General features: G+C 43.3%; 3 protein-coding genes across 3 annotated transcripts; 1 reads left to right on the top strand and 2 right to left on the bottom strand. All coding sequences in view use genetic code 11, as the record gives it.

Annotated features, from left to right (window-relative positions):
• Positions 1-960: 960 nt before the first annotated feature.
• Positions 961-8,885, bottom strand: EGR_08558 (WD repeat-containing protein 49; the record flags this gene model as incomplete). Its single annotated transcript, XM_024497807.1, has 12 exons — positions 961-1,192; positions 1,478-1,560; positions 1,633-1,985; positions 2,255-2,420; positions 2,460-2,611; positions 2,651-2,931; positions 2,978-3,041; positions 3,112-3,298; positions 6,676-6,889; positions 8,294-8,442; positions 8,484-8,624; positions 8,748-8,885. 12 exons carry the CDS (start codon positions 8,883-8,885, stop codon positions 961-963), a joined length of 2,160 nt encoding a protein of 719 aa, XP_024347788.1.
• A 2,158-nt stretch (positions 8,886-11,043) lies between these two features.
• On the bottom strand, positions 11,044-16,037 carry EGR_08557 (Serine/threonine-protein kinase PLK4; the record flags this gene model as incomplete). The annotated part of the gene is made up of 10 exons (XM_024497806.1): positions 11,044-11,559; positions 12,432-12,699; positions 12,929-13,656; positions 13,794-14,079; positions 14,172-14,257; positions 14,332-14,444; positions 15,287-15,398; positions 15,511-15,606; positions 15,804-15,899; positions 15,999-16,037. 10 exons carry the CDS (start codon positions 16,035-16,037, stop codon positions 11,044-11,046), a joined length of 2,340 nt encoding a protein of 779 aa, XP_024347787.1.
• A 1,559-nt stretch (positions 16,038-17,596) lies between these two features.
• On the top strand, positions 17,597-21,685 carry EGR_08556 (hypothetical protein; the record flags this gene model as incomplete). The annotated part of the gene is made up of 13 exons (XM_024497805.1): positions 17,597-17,668; positions 17,691-17,775; positions 18,205-18,246; positions 18,281-18,350; positions 18,478-18,757; positions 19,568-19,969; positions 20,042-20,273; positions 20,317-20,465; positions 20,534-20,699; positions 20,805-20,879; positions 20,964-21,136; positions 21,215-21,346; positions 21,536-21,685. 13 exons carry the CDS (start codon positions 17,597-17,599, stop codon positions 21,683-21,685), a joined length of 2,028 nt encoding a protein of 675 aa, XP_024347786.1.
• Between the last annotated feature and the right edge of the window lie 189 nt (positions 21,686-21,874).

The raw sequence follows: 21,874 nt of genomic DNA, 5'->3' as shown, positions 1-21,874 counted from the left end.
CATGGCAAAAGCAGTAGTTATTGTTAAAATGAGTCTCAGTCCATAAACAGCCCAAGACTCATAATAAGAAAGATTTGAACTGCGCCTTCGTGATAGGCAAAACAAAACAAGGCGTATACGACTGAGTAGAGTAATGCAGAAACTGGCAGTTTTTCGTTATGACTTCTAAAACTGATCGAAATTAAAACAACGTCTGTATTACTCGAGGTGAAATCACTGTCAACAGATATGCCTTAGATCTAGAACTAATTTGTCAAAATACAATGCTCATTTCTTGTTGAACCTGATTAAAACAAGTTCTTCTGACTATTCATGTAGGGTTATTTAACCTGGTTTTAGCTAAAATATTTTGACATTTTCATGGAGCTTGTTTACCCCTTTGTGCTCCAAAAGTTCCTACTGATATCATAAACACCATGGCAGTACTTAAAAAAACGTACTGCTGATGTACAGAAGGAATGAGAGGCTACTGGCATCACCTGATGCCCATGCTACCAAATGCAAATACAATCAGTCAATACCTAATTGCCCTCGTAATTCAATGCACGGCTCAAAAAACTATTATGGCATTGCAGTGGAGCTCGCACTTCTTACGTCTTAAGTAAATGGCATGAGAAGTGCTTCATTCACTCATCTTGTGCATCTCAGAAACGCGATTACCTCCGCCAAATACCTTGTTCTCCTGTTGGCTAGTCATTGTTTTATTTGATTTTAAGCTGGGACACCGCGAATACGACAAATTAACCTACTCTTCTTCCGTATGTCTAAAATCATATCTACAATGCTAATTATTGTCTCCCTGTTCAAATTCCCCACCACAAGTAGTTTTTTAAAACAGCAAAACAGCTTAACTCCTTAGTGTGAGAAAAGTAACAATGACTTTTTCCTAACTTCATTGGAAAAGCAGGTAATTTAAAAATCTTGCGTGACTCAAAGTTGGCTCATACAAATTTTAAACGATTAATAATATTGAAGCATAATTCGGTCTTCAAGTGTCGGCTTTAACGGCGACAGCTCTTCGTCGAGCTTCGCTTCCACGACGTCCTCCATCATACTCTCGGGATCGGTGTAGCTCTTGGGTTTCATGAACGCTGCCTCATCCCTCAGGGGATAAATTGTGAGATGATGGAAAACCCTTGGATGCGCTTCATTTCTCATCAAATCCTCTTCACTCAGTGCCAATCGCACATTTCTAAAAAAACCCATGTAAAAATCTACAAAATATGCCACAGTGCTGCTAATTCCTACATTCAATTGAGATACGATTCCGTATTTTGCGTAGAAAATATTCCTAGCACAGTGCGTTCCGCATTCCCATCAACTAATATCGCTTATTTATCTACAAAGTCAAATGATTTATAGGAGTTGATTTTTGGGGATTTTGTTCATTTTTTCCCATGGTAATAAACTACCAAAGTGGATTTTGCCTCGATAGTTAAGTCTTCAACGAAATTCTCCTAAATAAATGACAACCTACTCTTTGATATCCATCTCGCTGAAGAGACTTTCGGGTTCATTCAGAGCTTCTGCTATAGACTTGTATATTCCTACGCTCTGAGACTAGAAGACAAAGGCACGACGCTAAATAAACACACTCGCAATAATACATTCAGAAATGGATTTTTAACTTACAGACGGTTCACCGAACAGTTTTCTTGCGTAATTGTCAAAGTCTGCATCCTGTCCTACTTTACTGGGTTTTGTACCCACACGGCTTGAAGTGGCCTCCTGACGGATTGCTTGAAGCTCCGGAACGGCGTGAGTTCGTGGGTCCATCAGCACATCAAACGGCCCCATTTGTCGGCTCGCTGAAATCACGTTCGCCATGTTCCACAGTGTGGGCTGGCCAAATGTCCCGATGAAAGCACCGCTCCATGACCACAAACGTGCACAACAATCGACAGACGTGGTAACCAGTAACTGCCTCGTGTTGACTGCTTCTGTGCTGGTAACGCGTTCCGTGTGAGCTCTCCATGTGTGCAACTCTATCCGTAAATATGATGGACTGTTTGTGCACACTCTTTTAAATAAACAGGTTCAATTAGCATTTTCAGAGGTAGGTTTCAGCCTATCGCTATGCTGCACTACAAATGAAACTCTAAAACCTGTCAACATGCCAACCAGTTTGCCTGAGACACGATTTGGTGCAGTTCCGTATCAGTGATGTATGAAATCACGTCAAGCATGTGTGGCACCGAGTCCGGATGTAAAAATTTGGATTTCACATATATGCGATTCGCCAATATCAACTCACTTGGTGGATGAGTCTTTTCAGGCTCGCGTAAGCAGTAGCTTTTGATGTCCCAAACTTGAATCCATCCTAATTCGTCACCAGTAAAGAGGTAGGAGTCGGTTGTTTTCTCATCCTCAACTAATAGTCCCAAAGCCATTGTTGTTGCTGCTACATTCTTGATGGGGGACTAAATAAGAGCTCAACTTGTCGTATTTTGCAAACCTACTACATGGAAGGAAGCGTAGTGAGATTCACTGGCATAGAAAGCCCAGAAGTGAATGATTTCACCTGGTCCACAGGAGACAAGATTAGCTGCATCTTTTAAGTCCTTCCTACTTTCAAGAAATGCCAATCCAGTCAAACTTTGCTTTTGATGACCTGAAAAAACAGTCAGTACGGATATAAAGTATGGGCTACTCTTTGCATCAACCTGCTCTTCAAGACGCTTCAAAACATGTCCACTGACAGCGTTCCAGACACAGATTTCTCCGCCAAAGTCACCAGTTCCCAGAAGATTTGAGCGTCTTGAGACAGTTATTTCGCAGATATGCTCATGATGTCCCTCCACTGCAGTGCCATCTTGACGCCAGGGAGGGAGAAAATGTTGCTCAATCTCACCACCTCCTTCTCCCCAAACTGTTTCTAAGTCGTCTTGGTAAAGTGTTACCCTCGTATTCCAGCCAACAACTGCAATGTACCTAAGGAGTTATCAACATTCGGGATTAGCACTAACAGCCGGCTTACCTTCCTGTTCCAATGTTTACGCATTCAACTGCGGATATTATATATCCATCACTGTGTTCCACTTCTATAAGAAAAAGCGTCACCAGATTTAAACGACTGAATAAGGGGTAAAGTAGCATCGAGACACAACTTACTGGGTCGTAGCTCCAGTAAGCAAGCGCCGGAGTGATGATTCCAAATACGCACAACGCCGTCTCTTCCACCTGTTATGAGTCGCCTCTCGGTCAAGTCAAAACACATGCACGTGATTGGCTCCCCATCATGTGCGTCGATGACCTCGGAAACCAGTTGGCCAGTGGCGAAGTTCCATACACGGATGCTCTGTCAAGTGGGGGATCCGTTTTAGGGGGGAGTAATCTTAAGGAGTGTGTTCTCTCCTTTTGCTTTCGTGAACAATATACAAGTTACTGGTTCATAAGAACGATAGTTTTGGCCTAACAGATGATATTCAAGAGCATAGTAATGGATTGAACTAATCAGGCTACCGAATCAGCAGATGCTGTAATCAGTTGATTGAAGGTCCGATTGTATTTGCACTGGTTAATTTTCGCCTTATGAGATTGAATTGGCTCCCACTGTAGATATTCACTGAAAGTAGCACACGATAAAGACAGAAAAGTACCTCAGGAAGTAGAAGTAATACCTTAGACAAACACTATCAAACAATAGACTATGCAAAGGAGGGTGTGGAAGAAGGATTCTAAGATGACGCCAAGTTAACTCAATTTCAGTTAGTCTACTTAATTAACAATAAGTAGCTTGTGTAAGTTACCAAATAGATAGGGATACTTTTTTCGCAAAACGGAGTGATTTTTACAAAAAACGGCAGTTTTTATGCTTACTGAGGTTTCGAGTTCATGTATTCAGAAGAATAATTCTCTGAGGTGGTTCCGAATAGGCATCCACCATAGCATTCCCAAGACTGATGGCGCTCCGTCCACAGGCGTTCTTCAGTCGATTTGCTGTAAGGCACTACGATAGCATCATCGTGGAAGGCCGTTTGCTTCTGCTTAAAAAGTGTTCTACAGCTAACTTTTTTTCAAGCCTGACGAGTGAAACGTCATTGGCAACAATCAGGAGGGAACACGCCGAGAAAGAGTACGCGCAGCTTTGAAGATCGCCTTGTTTTTTTTCACCGACTTTTGTGTAAAATGTTGTCAAACAGGCATAGCTATCCAGGTCCCAGATCTGGAAGTCAAACTATCAACTGCCTACATGTCTGCTTAATTTTATCCCTTGAATAATAAACCTTTCATTCCATAATTCTACAAAATAGGTATGAAGTGGATGTATTCTAGACTTTTACATTTAAAGCAGCCTACTTGCCTTAATGCAGCTGGCCGAAGAAACGCTGATTAGGGTGCTGTCCTCGATATTTACTCGCAAGAAAGACAATGGGGACGCATGGCCAATCAATTTCCCGATCGGTGACCTTGAAATATAGTGAAATGCTATTGGAAGTAGGTAAGATTAAGGTAGGAGGGCGGAGAGATGGGAAGACAGATATGTGGTGAAAATTAAACATAAATGCAAAGACAGAATTTAACTCACGTTGTAATGTGGGGGTTCCAAATTCTTATAATTCTATCCATACCTAAATAACCGGAGGAGATGAGATAAGGAGAGGTTAATCTTACCGCCTGTGACAAGGATGTTCATTTCCTTAGAGAATTCAAAGAACCTTGCTCCTTTTGGAATCATGAACACCCTTTCCTCAAATGGATCCCGTTTTTTAGAAACAAATATGGAAGAAAATCGGCTTGATGAAATGCTTGTGATTCTGGAAGCTGGCCTCCTTGAAAAGAGTGTTCTAGAAGAGCCTGTTAATTCAAAAAGTTGGGTCTTATTATCTTTACTCTTTTTGAACTACAAAGTAGTTGTTTACTTTCTTGACTTCAAAAGATGCTCTCTTTGAGCAGGGTAAAACAATTTTACATAGCCTCTGGCAACATAGTGGTATACTGATTATAGGGAGTAGCTTATGAACTTCTCGAAAATACTTTGGGTCGGATGCCACGATCTAAAACCCATTTAAACTATTTTTTGACAAGGATGTCCAACAATGAGTATGTAGCTCTCGAAAAGCAGAAAAAATCCCAAGCGATGTCAGAAGCATTTATCCTGCGCCGAACGACATACTTTTAGGATTCATGCTTACCTGGGTGACAGGGCATATATTGAGCTTCCTGTGTCAAATTTGTCATCACAGTACTCTATTCCACAAATTTTTACCCACAGCCCCCTAGTTGTATCTATGCTTAATCTTAGTACGGGTTTTTAAGGGCTCAAAGGTCTTAAAATATTCAAAAGAATTAGAGCGATTTGAACAGTCCACGTGACTTGTGCAAACTTATCTGAGTTCTTAAGAAATGCGCATCCTTTTCTTTTCGGCATTTCGAGTTACCAAAGGTAGGTGACTGAGCTGCATAAGAATCGAATTAAAGTGGTAGGAAGAAGTAAATACTTGGAGTGGCTTTAAGGGTTGTCTTATTTTGTCTTATTTAGTGATCCTACTTTTGTAAAAGCGTTAAAACAATGAGCTGTAGGGGATCAAAGTTTTTTTAAGCAGCGCAAAGTAGGCGAACCTTCAGACCGTGGCCACAAAGGCCGTAACTATGCACCCATTGAAGTTCACAAGACACAAACCTCTCCATTACTTGAAGAAAAATCATTGAAGAGCATCAACTACTTTGTAGATGATGCTTAAAAGATGAGAGGACTCCAAACAGAAAGATCTGTTTTCAGATTGTGCTCTGTAGGTATTGATTAACGACTTAGTACCACGGCTTTCTGTACCTGACATTTCTGTTATAAGCCTACCAGACCTTCCGGCTTTTGAGGTGTTGGCAGACTTATCTTATTTAAAACTCACTGGTAGTTTCACTCGATGTGATATCTCGTTTACGACGGATAAGATTGGATTCATCGCGCCATGGTGGAGTAAATCCAATAATTCGCCCTAGGAGATGAAATGTGAAATTAGGTGATAAAATTGTCGGCCTCGAGATCAAGTCAAAAATTGGGTGATTGGTGAGAAAAGAGGTCGAGACGCTATTGGCGAAAAGGCAATTTCATAGTATTTCCACTCCACTATGCAACACGGCAAATCACATCCGTTTGAAGCGAAATGCCAAACGTCGAAAAAACTTTTTTCTAGCCTTAATCAGATTATTTGTTTTACAAATAACAGTAAACGATTAGTAAAAGAGCCCTTAAAAATTGAATTATTTGATGTTACCAGTTTTTTTGTTTTCAAATATCTCCAAATTTATATCTTTGTAATGTTGCAATTCTATGGTGTTTTAATAGCGCAATAATGCAATATTTACACCCATCAAAATTACATTAGACAGTGTGAGATCTAAAAGTGCGTTTTTTATTAAAGCACATCGTCCAATTTGGGAACAAAGATTTGAACTCACCAATGACCACCGCGGTGCCCTCGTGACTGCAACAACTTATTACTGTTTCTTCAGACTCCTCGACCTGGACCTTGAAATTTGTTTTGGTTTTATAGAAACCCTTGAGACTTACACAATTAAGCCACGTATAATGCTACCAAACTCTTAGCTTAAAAAAAGCGGCATAAATTTAGCATTTTCTCAGACCCATCCAACACCAACTGCAATGTTACCGCTTTTGTGTGGGTAGATATTGTTATCTTTTTGGTTGTGTAAATGTCTGTACAACTAACATACTTTAGCAGCCCATTCATTGTGAGTTTTCCAACGAAGGAAGGAGACCTTCGGATCCACTACCACAGCACTGATACTCATTTCGGGTTGTACTTCCATCGGTTGCAGCAATCGCCATCCATGCAGAAGATCAGCCAAATCTCTAAGCAAGAGGATGCTTATGTTTCCGCTGGAATCGCCCCAAGCTATTGCATGCTGTTTTTTATCCAAAAGCTTTCTGAAGAAAAATATAGCAATAAGTCCACTTAATCGCATTGAGATCTAGCATGGTATATTCTGGGTATCCATGTGGTGTTAAATGAGGGAGGAAGGCTTTGCATAGATTCAAAATGGAAAATTAGTGTTTCAAATGTTCCTTAATTCCGTTCTTTTTGTACTTTAGAGATTATGCATTTCATGTGACGTAGCAGCAGTGACACGGGCCTTCACCAAATAAGTTAGCTTAAAAGTTTGCTATTTCCAAACGCAATTTTAGAACATAGTAGCCGTGGATCATCCAGGGTAGTCTTGGGGCTCTACATTGATGGCAGCAGAAAGTGAACCCTATCATAAAGTTCAACCACCCAGATTCCTGTTCCTGAATGCTAAAACTTAACATGAAGAAAGGCATGCACTGAGAATAAAAGAGCCTGGGATGACACCCAACGGAAGAGGTGAAAATGCCCTCTACCGTTGGCATCCACCTCGCTCCCGTGTTCAGTAGGAGTGCTATTAACAAAGGAAGTGTCACTAGCCTTGAAACGTCCGGAATAGTTCGTTACGAAGCTTCCTACGGAACCTTAATGAAGATGATTGGGATAGCACGCGATACCACCTTAAACTCTTCACTAGCTGGACAGAATCCTGAAAGATATGGCTGGACAGTACAGAAGCGAGAATAACGAGGTGAGGAGGAACAGACGAAGGGACTCTTAGACGACGTTCTTGCCACTAGCGATGAACCAATAAGATAGGTAGCACATTCGCCTTCCTCCAATACAGTTCCCACACAGCACGAAACTCCAGACCCAGTGGAATCACCAAGAGGGATCGGTGACGTTGCGCTCAAATGTCTTTTCAGTTGTGCGCAAATTCGATGACTGGTGCGGTCGGTTCATTGGTGCTTCCCCTTATCACACCGACTACGTTGTGATTGCCAACGTGGAAGGTTGACCAAAGGGAGATCGATAGGGACGACACTCAAAAGGAGGAGGGGTCATGCAATATACAGGTTGTTTATTTAGCTCTCGGTTTTGGTATAAAGGCACCTAGAGGCTCCGCCAATGTACTTCCGCTGGGTGGCATGACCTGCAAGCCACACGAGTAGCCCCTAGCCCTTCTGTAGGTTTTCTTGCACCTTCTGAGAAGTCTCGAGGTACTACATTAGAGTCTTTCTGTTATTCTTCAACTATATTGTAAGTATCTCAGGCACTTATTTCGCTACTTTATACCTTTAATGTTTACTCCTCAAAATGTATTCAAGGATAATCAAATTGGACCTACCCGTATGATAGGCATGTTGGTACAGTGTCCAGATCGTTGATGCGGAAATAAAATTGGTATCCAGATAGTTCGAAAAATTCCAGTTCTCTGTCACTAATAATTAATACAACTTAACATTCACTATTGCCAGTAGGCTTACCCAGTACTGACAATGAACTTGTTTACATCATTGAGAAACAAAAGGTCAGTGTACCACTTTTGCCTGCCAGATTGTGCTCGCGACCTACTTGGTAATCGAGTCGTTTGCCTCAGCTTGAAGTCGCTTGTCCACGTGGTGAGCATTCCATCCTTGGGAGAGGAATTTCAATAGCCAGTAAACGTGCGCTTACATTGCTACCGATGACAAAACCTCCGTTACTCCCCAGAGATATGATCCGTATGACGTGGTTCTTGTGAACCAATGGATAAACTCTGGTGTGAAACTGAGTTTTAGTGGCTTGACGAAGTTCCTTGCTCTTCAAACACTGCGCCTGTATGATAAACGTGCATATATCATCCCAGCTAATGCTTCCTTTGCCTTTCACGTCAATTTTGTTAAATAGTCGTTTTAACTATAGGAAAATAGCATGAGAAATGCCTTGTCCCCCCATTACCTGCCAATCGTTTGCTCTCGTCGAAGAGCCCGATAGAATGTCTCGGAAAACGGCGAATTCTACGTCGTCCTTGTCAGCTGACAAATTCTTGGCCTTGAGTGCTGCCTGGAAGCTTTCAAGATCGTCGACACTAAGCATGTCTAAAATCTGCTCACAGGTAAGTAAGATCAAGGGACTACGTCAATGTCATTCATGTTGCTAAAACGGTCGAGAGGGAGCTTGTTGGGTGTCCATGGTCGAGTGATTTCAGCAGTAAATTCTTCTGAAGGAATCGACCAAAGCACCAAACGCGGGGCTGATTTGGATCGCTTCATACCGCCGTCCATTTTTGAAGCCACCTTTTGTATTGTGATACACATCTCGAGCTTTGTGTCGTGGCTTTGTTTATCGTCAAGTTGACCTAGTAACCAAGACTAGGCTATTGGTTTTGTTGCAAATCTACTTGTAATTAATCAGTAATATATGCCTCACATATTGACATTGCTGATAAACCAAATTGGCTTGGCCACTTTGTTTAATGGATTTTTAGAAAGAAAAAAAAACACATGAATTTATGTTGCTTAGGTTGACAAGTATCTTCAACTTAAGGATCAAATGCAGTTATGGAAAAGTGATGAAAAATTTTGAACAATCAGGGCTCTGTAATGGTTTGATGAAATGGTACAAAAGATCTGAGAGGCTACTGCTATGGCCCAAAAACCATGTCGCGGAAGAGAGACCTTTAAGTGTCCGTGGAACCAAAACGAAAAGTTAAACAAATAATTAAAGCATTACTGAGCCCCTCTATCCTTTTGAGTGTCATCCCTGTCGATCTCTCCTTGGTTATCTTTCCATATCGGCCATCAGAATGCATTCGGTGACGTAGGGAGAAGCACTCACGAACCAACCACGCCAGTTATCGAATTTGCGCGAAACCGAGAAGACATTTGACCGCAACGTCACTGATCTCTCTTGGCATTTCCACTGGATCTGGGATTTCGTCCTGTTTGCGAACTGCATTGGCGGTAAGGAGGAATACACTGCCCATCTTGCATGTTCATCGCTAGCTGTAAGAACCCTGACTAAAATCGGAGTTACTTCGTAAAAGAGAGGACTATTAATAACTTCGTGAATATGAGGTTTCGTGTCTATTCTTCCTTGCCACTTTGTTCACACTTTGATCATGTCCAGTCACACCTTTTTGGATTCTATTTGGCTAGTAGAGAGGTGAGGGAGGTATCACTTGTTCACTTCACTGACATCTTAATATAGGAACTGAACTTCTCCAGATGGTTCACGGCTAGTGCCCCTTCATTTTTAGTGGCATTCCTGCAGAACACGGGACTGGTACAGTTGCCAAATGTAGACGTCATTTTCAATCCTTCTATAAGGGGTCGTTAGAGAGTCTCCCATCCGTAGGCCATGCCATTCTTCCTTAGCGTTCAAGCTTAGCATTTAGTAATAGAAATCCGGATAGCTGTCCTCTAGGAACGGATTTACTTTCCGCTGTCACCAATGCAGCGCCTTAAAATGAAAGAAAACATAACTATAGAACGGAATATGTATTGCCGACGCATGGAAGGGCTGGGAAAGGGGGGCGGCGCTAGCATGACGCAAAGGGCATTCCGCCAAGCAGAAGTACACTGACGGAACCTCAATTGCCCACACAAGCAAGCCAAATCGGTCTAATTACTGTTCTTAAGCAAAAATATGTAAATATCGGGTTCTAGCTTCGCATGACACAGTTAGCTGACAGCAGAAAATTCGACCAATCACTTCCACCTCCTAGATAATCAATTAAAAGTCGATGATCCAATTTAACGACCGGTCGCCTTGATCTCACCATGAAACAAATCTTCATGACCTTCTGTACCGCCCTGAGTCACCTTTGAGGTCGGAGGACATACTACTGATGTACAGAAGAGTCGAGGGCAGCTTTATCTGACCGCGTAATCAAAAAGGCGCTTCAAGCAAATAATGCAGACACATCGCTTGGCAATGGTTAATTCAGCTATTTTTAACAACTCAATCATGGACAAGACGATTTAATTCCACTATATGTCAATAGCTGTCACCTAAACCCCTCGACAGCCAGCTTTTTGAAACTACGTTGGAACATGCCCGAGTAACAACTACACAGCCTATCACAGTACCACTCGAAATTATGCAGAAAAGTGGGCGCAAATCCCCATATTCACTTCCGGATGCAAAGCTTAGGTACAACCTGGAAGGCAAACGAACAGTGGGAGGTAAAGCCAAGAGTAATATTTTGTACATATCACAGATGGAGGTGAGAGGCGAAACCCATTTCAGCCCATCAGGATGGAGTTTTAGACCTCGAACGAAGACATTTAACAACTTTTGGAATGACCTCCAAACGGCTCCGCACTTCGGCTGGCAGAGGTGTGGACGATGACGCAGTCGAGTAGACCTGCTCCTCTTCCTCCTCTCCAGCTATTGCCGGTGGATGGTAGCGGATGCTGTGGACTGTCGCTGTGGAGTAAACAACTACAAGCCGGGCGCCGTCGTTGAATTGAACTTGCAACTCCTCCGGAGAGGGCTGTGAGACCCACCCAACGGAGGGAACAAATACAGGATCGTAGTGGCGCGAGAAAGAGCGCGGCTGACTATCGCTGACCGAGGTACTGCAGCTAGCCACGAGCTGAGAGAGGCATGTGGATGAGACGGGGCCTTTGGATGAGGTTTTAGAAGCGGCGCAAGATCGACGACCAATTATTACGGGGAAAGGCGAGGAAACTTCTGCATCCAGCGGAGATAGGGCGACATTGAACTTCTCCAGTGAACTTTCAACCTCCAGACAGCGACGTCGGCACTTGGAAAGGAAAACATTGATAAGTACTTGGACAAATTCAGGTGATCCACACAAGGTAACTCATTGAGTGCAATGATTTGGGACTGAATTTCAATGAAAATTGCTCCGTTAATGAAAGCTTAGTAAGTTGGTGGGTTTAGCACGTCAGTGTTGGCAAAGATGGCCCGACAAAAAAACGGTCCAGCAATTAAAACGGCATGGGTGGGGCTCGCGCAACCAGCCCTGCTACAGCGCGTAAGCGATGACTCAGAGCATCTCCCTCAACAATTGCCCATGGCCGCTCAGAATAAGCGGATTTGCGATGAGTGAAGACGTGTCACCGGAATTCCATAATGATTTTGAGGAAACAAAAAGCAACGCATGTAGGCGGTCTCAAACGTCTACTCGGTAGAGGATGGAGTAAAAGGAGTGCATTTGGGTGAATGGGATACAAAGAACATTCAAATCAAGCTGCGGCTTTAGTTTGACGGCTATGAAAGAGATGTTACCGTGGTGATACCACATCCACAATTGCGCTCCATTGTGGGCCAGTTCAAGCACTGATGCCTGGATGGAGTAGCATGTGGTGCCAAAGAGCTTATGAAAGAATGGGTGAAACCCAAATCCATATGATATCAACACTTCAAAGGCATCTGTTAGTGGCGATCCCGACCGCGACGGAGCCCAGTGTGGAAGACACAGCAAATAAATCCTCGGAGCATTCACGGCGTGGGACGCCTGAGTCTGGATGCGAAAATGCACAACAGACGAGTGATAAAACCCGGAAGAGGCATACAAATTCAGCATTGGTAGCGAAGTGGAAAAGACAATCCCCGCCCCAATCTGACCCAAACATCCCACGTGCTTAACCAGTCCTCATTGTTGCGGCTCACCCTTTCTGCGTAGGAAATGAGTTCCCGAGTGGTAGTTGGCAGGTTGTCCAAAGGCTGTTTGCGATCAACAGTAACGGTGCCGTTGGTCTGTGTAATGACCTGCACCGTTCCGGTTGCCTCACCACCGAGACAGATAACCCGACTACCGTCTGTAAGCACCTCCATCTCAAAGTCCGCCTGAGGCTCCACCTTCTCCATTAGAATACACTTTGCTCGCGATGTGTACAGCGTCACTTTGGGTGTATGAGCCTTGGCCATATTTATGAATCTAGCAGAAAAAAATGAAATAACTCCGTCAATAACGCCGAAAAGCCAGTGAATTTGAAGTGAAAGCAATAAAAATAAACATTTGTACCTAGCAAATGGAATTAAACTTGATCACACATTAGGAGTAATCAGAGTTCGCTTGCGCTGCTTAAGATGCCAAAACAATAAGGAAACTTCTATTGGCTGATACACGAACCATTCAATCCAGGGACAAAGAATCTCAGTCTTACTTGGACACAAACTGGTACTTCTTCCAGTACTTCTCAGGGAGCTGAGCAAGTCTATATACTCCATACGTGTCGCCAGAGCGGGCTGCTACCGGGCTGTTCGTATTTGGAGGCACCCCACGTCCTCCATTAGGGTGATAGATAATCACCTCCTGTCCATCAGCCGAAATGCCCATCACTTCGACGACGAGCTTCTGTTGATCCACCTGCGGGTCAAAAAACTCCAAACAGACCGACTCATCAGGGAGAATGTTGATCACTGCCATCCGTGTGACTGTGCGCATTGGGCGCAGGCGACAGGTACAGAGAGGTGAGAGTCTCGGCTGATGTGAAATGCGCTGAAGATTTCCCACTGAGGCGGAACGACAAGGAGAAGGCGATGAGGTCGCAAGAGATAGGCCTGACATACTCTTTGAAGGAGGAAGAAGGTGTTGTAGAGAGCCACCGCGCAATCGCGTGGCAGAAGTTGGCGGTTGGTGACCTCTAGAATCGAAGGGGGTCAGAGGCGTCTGGTGACCAGATTGCTGGTTCTGCGTCGAACGATGCATATCCACTGACAGGCGGGAGGCTGGACGTGGAGGCAGAATGCTCGCACCCGGTCGGTAAGGCAGGGAGTGACGACTGTTTGCAGTGGAAGCTGTAGTGGTTGTCGTTGCAGTGAGTGAGTTTGACTGCATTCCAATGGTGGGTGTACGCGACATTGAATCGATCCCACTGTCTCTGGAGTGCTCCTGGACAAAGGTGTAGTGGAAAAACATAAAATACAGCCTTAACTCGCAATGTAGTTGGTCAATATTGACATTTGCTGAGATATTAAATGCATTCCTTTCGTTGATAAAAAAGAGAAAAAATGTGACATTAGCTTCACCATTTTACGTCGAGGTGTTGTGCTCCTAGTGATGAAGGGATGTCTGATCATATCGGAGAGTTTGATACGATCCTGCGGTTGCTTCCGCAGGAGTTTGGCAATGAGATCAGAGCAATCGGGAGAGAGATGTTCAGGCATTTCATAATCCCCGGCGATTACTCGACTCAGGGTACTTCTGACCTCGCGCGTATCAAATGGAGGATGACCCACCACTAGGGTGTAGAGCATGCAACCAAGAGACCAAACGTCCGTCTCCAGAACCTGGTGACCTCGACTTGCCACCTCACTGGAAATAAAACACATTGAGGGGGTTGGAGGATATAGCATAATATCCCTGAACAGGTCCGTTCACTAAAAAATAGGTGCGTCGAGACTTACGGTGAGATGTAATTAGGTGTGCCACACATGGTGGTGTGATCTTCACCAGGCTCAATTTTGGTCGCGAGGCCGAAGTCAGCGATTTTCTACAAAATGATCATTAAGTAGTTTGTAATTCATGTAAACCGCCAATTTGAAAGTACTTTAACAGCCCGTTTACCACTTTCATGTCCTTTGTCAGCAGAAGGTTAGCCAAAGTGAGATCTCTGTGGAGGATGTTGTGTGAATGAAGGTAGAGCAAGCCACTGATGATTTGCTTCATATAGTGACGAGCTGAAAAGAGAAATGCTGGCTAAAGTGCACAGAATATAGCAGTATTCAACGAAAGAAGTCCCCTTCAGCTAGCGTAATTAGGGGTAAGATTTTACCCGGGAATTCAGTGAGCAGTGCTTCGAGAGAGTGACAAAGGGTATGGAATTAGAGAAATGACCTAGTCAAGAAGTCAATCAATGGTAGCATCTTGATCACCAACTAAACTTATTTAATATGTCTTAGAATAATCCCAATCAGGGGTTACAACAACCAACAGGCATTGGAGTAGGAGCTTTCTACTACCAATCAGTAGACTCAAAGCAACAGAGCGAACTAGTGGCATTCTGAATGACAACAATTTCCTGAATCCTATCTGGTGGTTTCCACCAGCATTCACTTATAGCGTGACCGACTTCAAAAAAACGCGTTGTGTTCTGCTTCTTTTGTCGAATTTTTGACATTTTGACAACCAAGTGCAAGGATATACCATTCCGGCCACGTGACTCCATTTTCAGGAACCACTGTGGTGTATTGCACGTCCGTTCAGTATCCCTGACTGGAAACTCTTATGACAGAGTAATAAGTCAATGGAGATTGCTAAAAGTAATGCCCAAGTAATACTTAATTACGGTTTAATCTACAAAGACTCATTAGAACGAACATTTCCCTCAACTAATCGCTACCAAAAACGGATAATAACACCCACTTGTATCATACATCTAGGAAAGTTTGCCAAATCTGGGTAGAGAAAATTGGCATAGTATATGAGCACAAAGACATATTTACGCCATTTTCTACGTTATTTACCAATTTTGGACTCAGAACTGAACTTGGAGGCGATGTATGGGGAACAGCGAGCTTACCCATGTCCTCCGAAACAGATCCGTTCTGCCGAATGTAAGCCTGTAGCTCCCCATTGTCACAAAATTCGAGGACCAAGTAAACGTAGTTTGCATCTTCAAAGCATGTGTATAACTAAAAGAAAAAAAATGAGCTAGTCCGCTCATAATAAAACATCTAGCCCCGCAACTCTACCAAGTTTCAAGGTAACACAAGAGTCAAGTGAGATTAGTAGGAGACAACGAACCTCGAGAACCGCAGGATGCTTCAAACGACTGTGGATTTCGACCTCTCGTTGAACACGATGAGTGAGGCCATGTTGATGCATATATTTTTTATCAATCTAAACACCAAAAATAGATGTAATATTATCAAACAAAGGTTTGGATAATCAAAATGAAGCCTAGTGACACTCGACGAGAAATCAAGAGAATTGTAAGTAATCTTCAAAAGATGACAAAGCAACGTATAAAATTGTTTGAAGATTAGATGGTTTATTAGGAATGCACCCAAAACAAGAAACGTGAAATTGAAGCCCACCATTTTGATTGCAACCTCCTGACCAGTGATGACCGACTTGGCTCTATACACTTGCGCAAAGCCCCCACGGCCGAGGAGTTCAAAAACCTGAAAATCCTAAAAGAAGCAATGAATGCGAAGGTTATCACATATAAACAATGTCAGAGGTTAGACAACACTGAAAAGGAAGTCTTCAATGTTTAAAGGACTAATTACATGAAGACGTCTCTCGAGGTAACCGAAGCCAGGCGACATGATGAGAAAGTGGAGAGTAACGTACTATGCGCTCGCAAGGGTTATGTGGGATACTGAGTAGCTGTTGCTAGACGCACAAGTGACGCAATGTGATTCTGTGGTCACTGTGGCCTCTCCATTTACATGAATAGTCTTACTCATCCAAAGAAGACGGTCCACAAACCCACACGACGATGAGTAAGCACACGGGCCAGATATGTGACAGTACCGTAACGATTTATGCAAATAGCCGATTTCCAAATAGAGTGCCATAATGATACCCAACTAACACTCCTTTGCGTGTTCGGACATGTTCGGATAGATCCAAGGCTTTAAAAGGTTAAACGAGTACACATTCCGGAACCGAAGTCTGCTTCACCTACACCTTTCATAAGAAGATTCAGAACATCAGTTATCACTATCATAACACAAATCTGATGTAAAACCAGGCACCCATTGTTAAAAAGTGATTTTTTGCATTTCGGTAAAGTGCATTGGCAGCCAAATTTTTCTTAACTAAGAGAAGACAGCTCAAGGTTTTCATTAACCAAAGCAGGAAAATCAGGGCGTGAAAGTCCATCTAGTCGTTCAGAGCAAAAAAAGTATTGGGTAAAATATTCAATCAGAAAAAAGGAATTGTGAATTTTAGGAAGACTTCAACTTACTAAGGTGTTCAAGAGATGAATATCAAAAAAACGAGCCCGAAAAACAAAATCAGCATGGAAACCAGGAACCAAACGAAAGGCCGAGTAAAACACAAAAACAATGCAGTTTATAAGAGAAAACCCTTAAACGAAGGACACGTATAGACTATGGCAAAAAGCAGCAGTGGAAACAAATGCAGAACATGTTTATTATAGCAGCATTAATAATGCCGCGGCACTTACATCCTTTGAGGACCCCAACCCCTTTAAGTTTGGTTGAACGTACATCTAACTTCCTAATAGCAGTCTTCTACTTGCGAGCAGGAGCTGGAGAAAAATTTGACAACACACAGGGCTGAAAAACGAAGAAAGCAGGTAGTCGCCAAAGCATACAGATAGAGCGCGATTTGCGCTATGCGGCTAATAAGTCCATATTAACACTAGCTAAATTATCGCCCAGTATTTAAATTCAAATTTTAAAATGCAGATTTGGCTTTCTATTACTTGCCGAATTGTAAAATGTGGAATAACATGCCCCTCTAAGTGTACCCAAAGCCAACCTTTTGGCTCATTTCTAAAAAAAAATTCATGCGCAAACCTTTCTTTATACAATTTATAAATTTTATTTACCATCTTTTGCTCTAAGGTGGTTTCACAAACTTTCATTGCAGACTGCTAGGTTATGCTGCGTTGTCTCATTGCTTTGCATATTTCCAGACACAGATACGACTTTCAGACAAAAAATTTTTTAACTTCTTGGTAAATTGGTATTAAAGAAACCCTAATTCATTAGCTTGTTTAGTTCGCTCAATCGAAAAGTGTAATATCATTTTCCATGTGTCCATCAAAAATCCTATCTGCCTTTTTTCGTGAACAAACAAGTTAACAATGTACAGTTTTATTTATCTATCTTATTGAAAACGCCGACGTACGTAAATGAACCAATTGGAAAGGTTTTCGTTGTTGGCTCTGATTTCTTGTCTCCTCGATGATTGTATGTGTCGCTGTGTTATTAACCACTTTACTTTAGCTTTTGAGGGCTTCTTTCTTTGGATACGTCTGTACGCTGTTTCTGGTCGCCTTTGGGAATGACTTAAAAGGTTCAAAGCCTTCTGGTGAGCGAATGGATAATTTACCTTGTGTCCACTATTGTTGTTTTTTTTGGATACCATACTGGCTGTTCACCCCGTACCGTTGTTTTATCGTGCCTTTTATTTACCTCGTTTAAGCTTATCTTCCTTGATATTTTAACCGTCTTCTCTTGTCTATCTTCTTTGAACGGCTTTTTTGTGATCTAGTTGGTTTATGTTTCGAAGCTACCAGTGTTTGGAAAAATTGATGCACTCATTTAAACCCCTTTGAGACTTCCTCATTTGGCCTACATATATTTCTTTGCTAGTATCCAACGTGTTCGTAAGTCGGCTTATAAGTATTCTGGTTGGTCTCAGACCTACCGGAAATTCTTCAGGGTATATTTTGCTATCCAAGTGCTTCAGCGGTTGTCCTAATAAGTGTATCGATAAAGGCATCGCATCTTCTTCTAGATGAACGTTCAAAAGAGCAACTACCATTATCTCTGAGTGAAGGTAAATTGAGATTTCCTCTTGCGCTTATTTTTAGCCGAAAATGCCTACCAAAAGGGCATTCAGATGCTTTTGGAATGTAAAAATCCTTCCCTAGGAGATCCTTCGTAAGTGTTTTTGTTTCTTGGCAAGGCGTGTTTGTAATGTTTTTCTTTCGAAATCAGAAATATCTAGGCGTACGTGCGTCTTTATGCATCTTGGTAGCTCCACTCTCAATTTGCATAACTATTCTAGAGCTTTAAAGCTAATATCGAGCGCTGCTGAGGCGGGACATGCCAAAGCTCTTGAGGCAATAGCGACCGCATCTGCTCTTGCTTGGGGTGGGCTACCTCTATCCATTAACGCGGCTGTGGAGCAATTTCGTCGTCTAGCAGAAGAAGGCAACCCCCGGGGTCAACTGGGCCTGGGCATTCTGCACGCTGCTGGCATTGGAGTAAACGCCAGCGTTCCTCAAGCTATCATCTATTTGACTTTCGCAGCTCTTGGTGGTGATGAACTCGCAGAAATGGCTATGGTTCGTAACCGCCATCCTTGGCTTTGGCCATTATTACTTACAGCTGCGTTTGTTTTTATAGTAATTCATGCATCTACTCAGAGTTCGATTTTGTAAAAGCTGGCTGAATGTTCTGAAGAATTATTTATTATAAGTGCGCACTAAATACGTTTTAGGTGCATTTCTTAAGGTGGTATTGCGTAGAAAAGCCTGTTAATATTTTGGCTGATCCTGAGACTCACTGCATTGTTTACTTTGTACATAAGGCAACAGATCTTGATCATAACTATTCCATTAGATCTTCTTGCTTTGGTAGAGCCACAGTTATCACTAATTGGAAAACCACTTTGTTTGTGAACAGGGTCTTGAGGGAGGCTGAATTCAGGGATTCTGAAGTGGTCTACGTGGTGATGCGTATAAATTAAAAATTCTCATCTGTTATCAATGGGTCAGCGAAAAGTTTTTGAATCATTCAAGCGTGGTGTCGCCTAATTTGTTAGATGTCTTCTTGCAAAATACGAAATTGGATTAATTTTCAGCAATTGGCTTGGTACCCATAGTCATTTTGTTTTGAATCTTAACAGATTAGGTTGCCCATAGCATCATTGTCTTTGGGACCTTATAGGTTTGGTACTCATTGTTTAATTCTTGATCTTTGTTAATTTGTTTGCGAAATGCTGCCGCAAATTTAGTGTCCCAGTCTCTCTTTAAGACATTACAAGGCGTACCAATATGGTGGTCGGGTGCCGTGGGCTTAGGCAGACCCATGACATCAGGGAGATCTTGCGTTGTTAAACACGAAATTAAGGTGAACTTCGTTCCATTGCGAAGGGTTACCGATACCTGGCTGGGATCGGTGTGGAATCGAACTGTGAAACAGCCCTGGCCTACTACCGACGCGTGGCAGGCAGAGTGGCGGAGCAGGTGGAGAACCGCGTGAAAGCGGGAGCGGGCCCGATATTGCTGGGACCTACAGTGGTGCGCATCAACCTGCTGGAGGAACGTGAGCAAGCTGTTGGGGGTACCGCGCTCTCCAACTACTTCATCTCTGATGACATTCTCTCCTACTATAAATTTGTTGCCGACTCCAATAACGTCACTGCTCAGGTCACTTTGGGACAACTCTACTACAATGGCCAGCATGGCATCGATCTTAATCATAAACTGGCCCTCTACTACTTCAAGCGTGCCGCTGAATCCGGTAGCTCTCTTGCAATGGCCTATCTCGGCGAGGTTAGTGCCCAGTCTACCGGTAGCTAGTGCAATTCCCTTTCGAAAAATGGCTACAAAATTATGCGTTTTAAGATGTACCTCGTGGGTAGTCCAGAAGTGCCGAAGGATGAGGCTCTAGCTCTCAATTATCTGCAGCGTGCCGTAACCGCCGGAAATCCTATGGCACTTACAGGCCTAGGGCTGGCCTACCTTCACGGTCGAGCGGGCTTGACACCAGATCCAGTAAAAGCAATGGATTTGTTTGTTAAAGCCGCTGATCAAGGATGGCCGGAGGCGCAACTTCAATTAGGTCTTCTGTTTATGGGTAAGCTGAGCCCCATTCCCTTCAGAAATGCGACTGTTTCTAGGCACGTTGGGCTGGAAAGCTGACTATAAAATGGCCCTTAAGTACTTTACTTTGGCCTCGCAGCAAGGAAACACGCTAGCCTTCTACAATTTGGGACAAATGCACGCCACCGGAATGGGTGTGTTCCGTTCATGCGGCACCGCTACCGAGGTACGTCTATACTTAACTCAGGGGGTTTCACGTCTCATTATCATTTGCATAAAATTTTGGCATTACAGCTATTCAAAAACGTGGCTGAGCGTGGTCGCTGGTCTCAACTACTCACGTCAGCCTACCTGGAGTACTGGTCTGGCAATCACGAGGTCGCCTTTCTTCAATATGTCGCTCTCGCTGAACTTGGCTACGAGGTCGCCCAGAGCAATGCCGCGTTAATTCTCGAGGAGGGTGAGTTTTTTGAAGGGGAGGTCCTTTGACCTCCTAAGTCCACCTTGCCTTGAAAGCTATGCTCAATGAAGGAACTTTATTATTTAAGCTTCAACTCTCTTTCAGACAAAATTGACTTCGTTCCCGACAATGAGCGCTACAAGCGTGCTTTCGTGTATTGGAAACGCTCCTCCGCACAGGGTAATACTCCGCAATGTCTAGCACGGGTAACCGGTTGGCACTTTTTCCTTCTATTTTTGTGCTCCCTTTTTTTGCTTTGACAAGGCTCTTCCACATCACGCGTAAGACTGGGTGACTATCACTTCTACGGTCTGGGCACAGAGGTGAATTACGAGCAGGCCATTCAGGAGTATCGATTCGCCTCGGATGTGTTGCGCAATGCACAAGCCATGTTCAACCTTGGCTACATGCACGAGCACGGCCTCGGCTTCAAACGCGTAAGCAGAGTGCTCTGCTTCAAGTTCCGCACCACCAGCGATGTAGCCTACTAATGCGGACTACTCTCTATGCCTTAGGACATTCATCTTGCCAAGCGTTTCTACGATATGGCGGCAGCGACCTCGTCGGATGCGCAAATACCCGCGGCGTTAGCGCTTGCCAAGCTCTCCTTCTCGTTTGCATTCGAATTTCTACGGAAATTCTCCCTGGTACGTGCTTGCCAATGGTAGCCATTCCATGTGCTGCTAGGTTTTGGAAAACCCCTTGCTCCTTTGGACGTCCAATCCATGTTCGTTGGAAGAAAATCAATACTTTAAAAGACATCATGGTTCTGAAGTCTCTAGTAAGCTTGCTTCTTCGTGCGCTAACAAACGTTTTATTTATTTTGTTTTCAATAGTTTCGAAGCTTCTTCGGTCTGTTTGTAACCGTAACGGAGGGTGGTCGCGAGCCGGTTATCCCCTCAAAGATGGACTGGGACTTCTACGTCATCCCCTTGCTTGCCGGAGTTCTGTCCCTCCTCATTATCTACATGCGTTTTCTACAATAAAATATCTCCCGGGTACTTATTTTGTAAAGAAGGCTCACTTAATTACCACCTATCTCTCGCTTCTTCAACTGCTTGTCAACGGTTGAAATGCAAGGTTTTGTAAACACCTCGAAGTTTTGATTCTTGCTGCATGGGCTGGAAGCGAGTGTGTGTCATCCACAACCATCATGATGTACCAAAGTCCTTTTA

Source organism: Echinococcus granulosus, assembly GCF_000524195.1.
Source record: "Echinococcus granulosus chromosome Unknown EG_S00110, whole genome shotgun sequence".
Classification (NCBI taxonomy): domain Eukaryota; kingdom Metazoa; phylum Platyhelminthes; class Cestoda; order Cyclophyllidea; family Taeniidae; genus Echinococcus; species Echinococcus granulosus.
The sequence above is the reverse complement of the archived record's forward strand: the minus strand, read 5'-3'. Positions and strand labels throughout refer to the sequence as shown.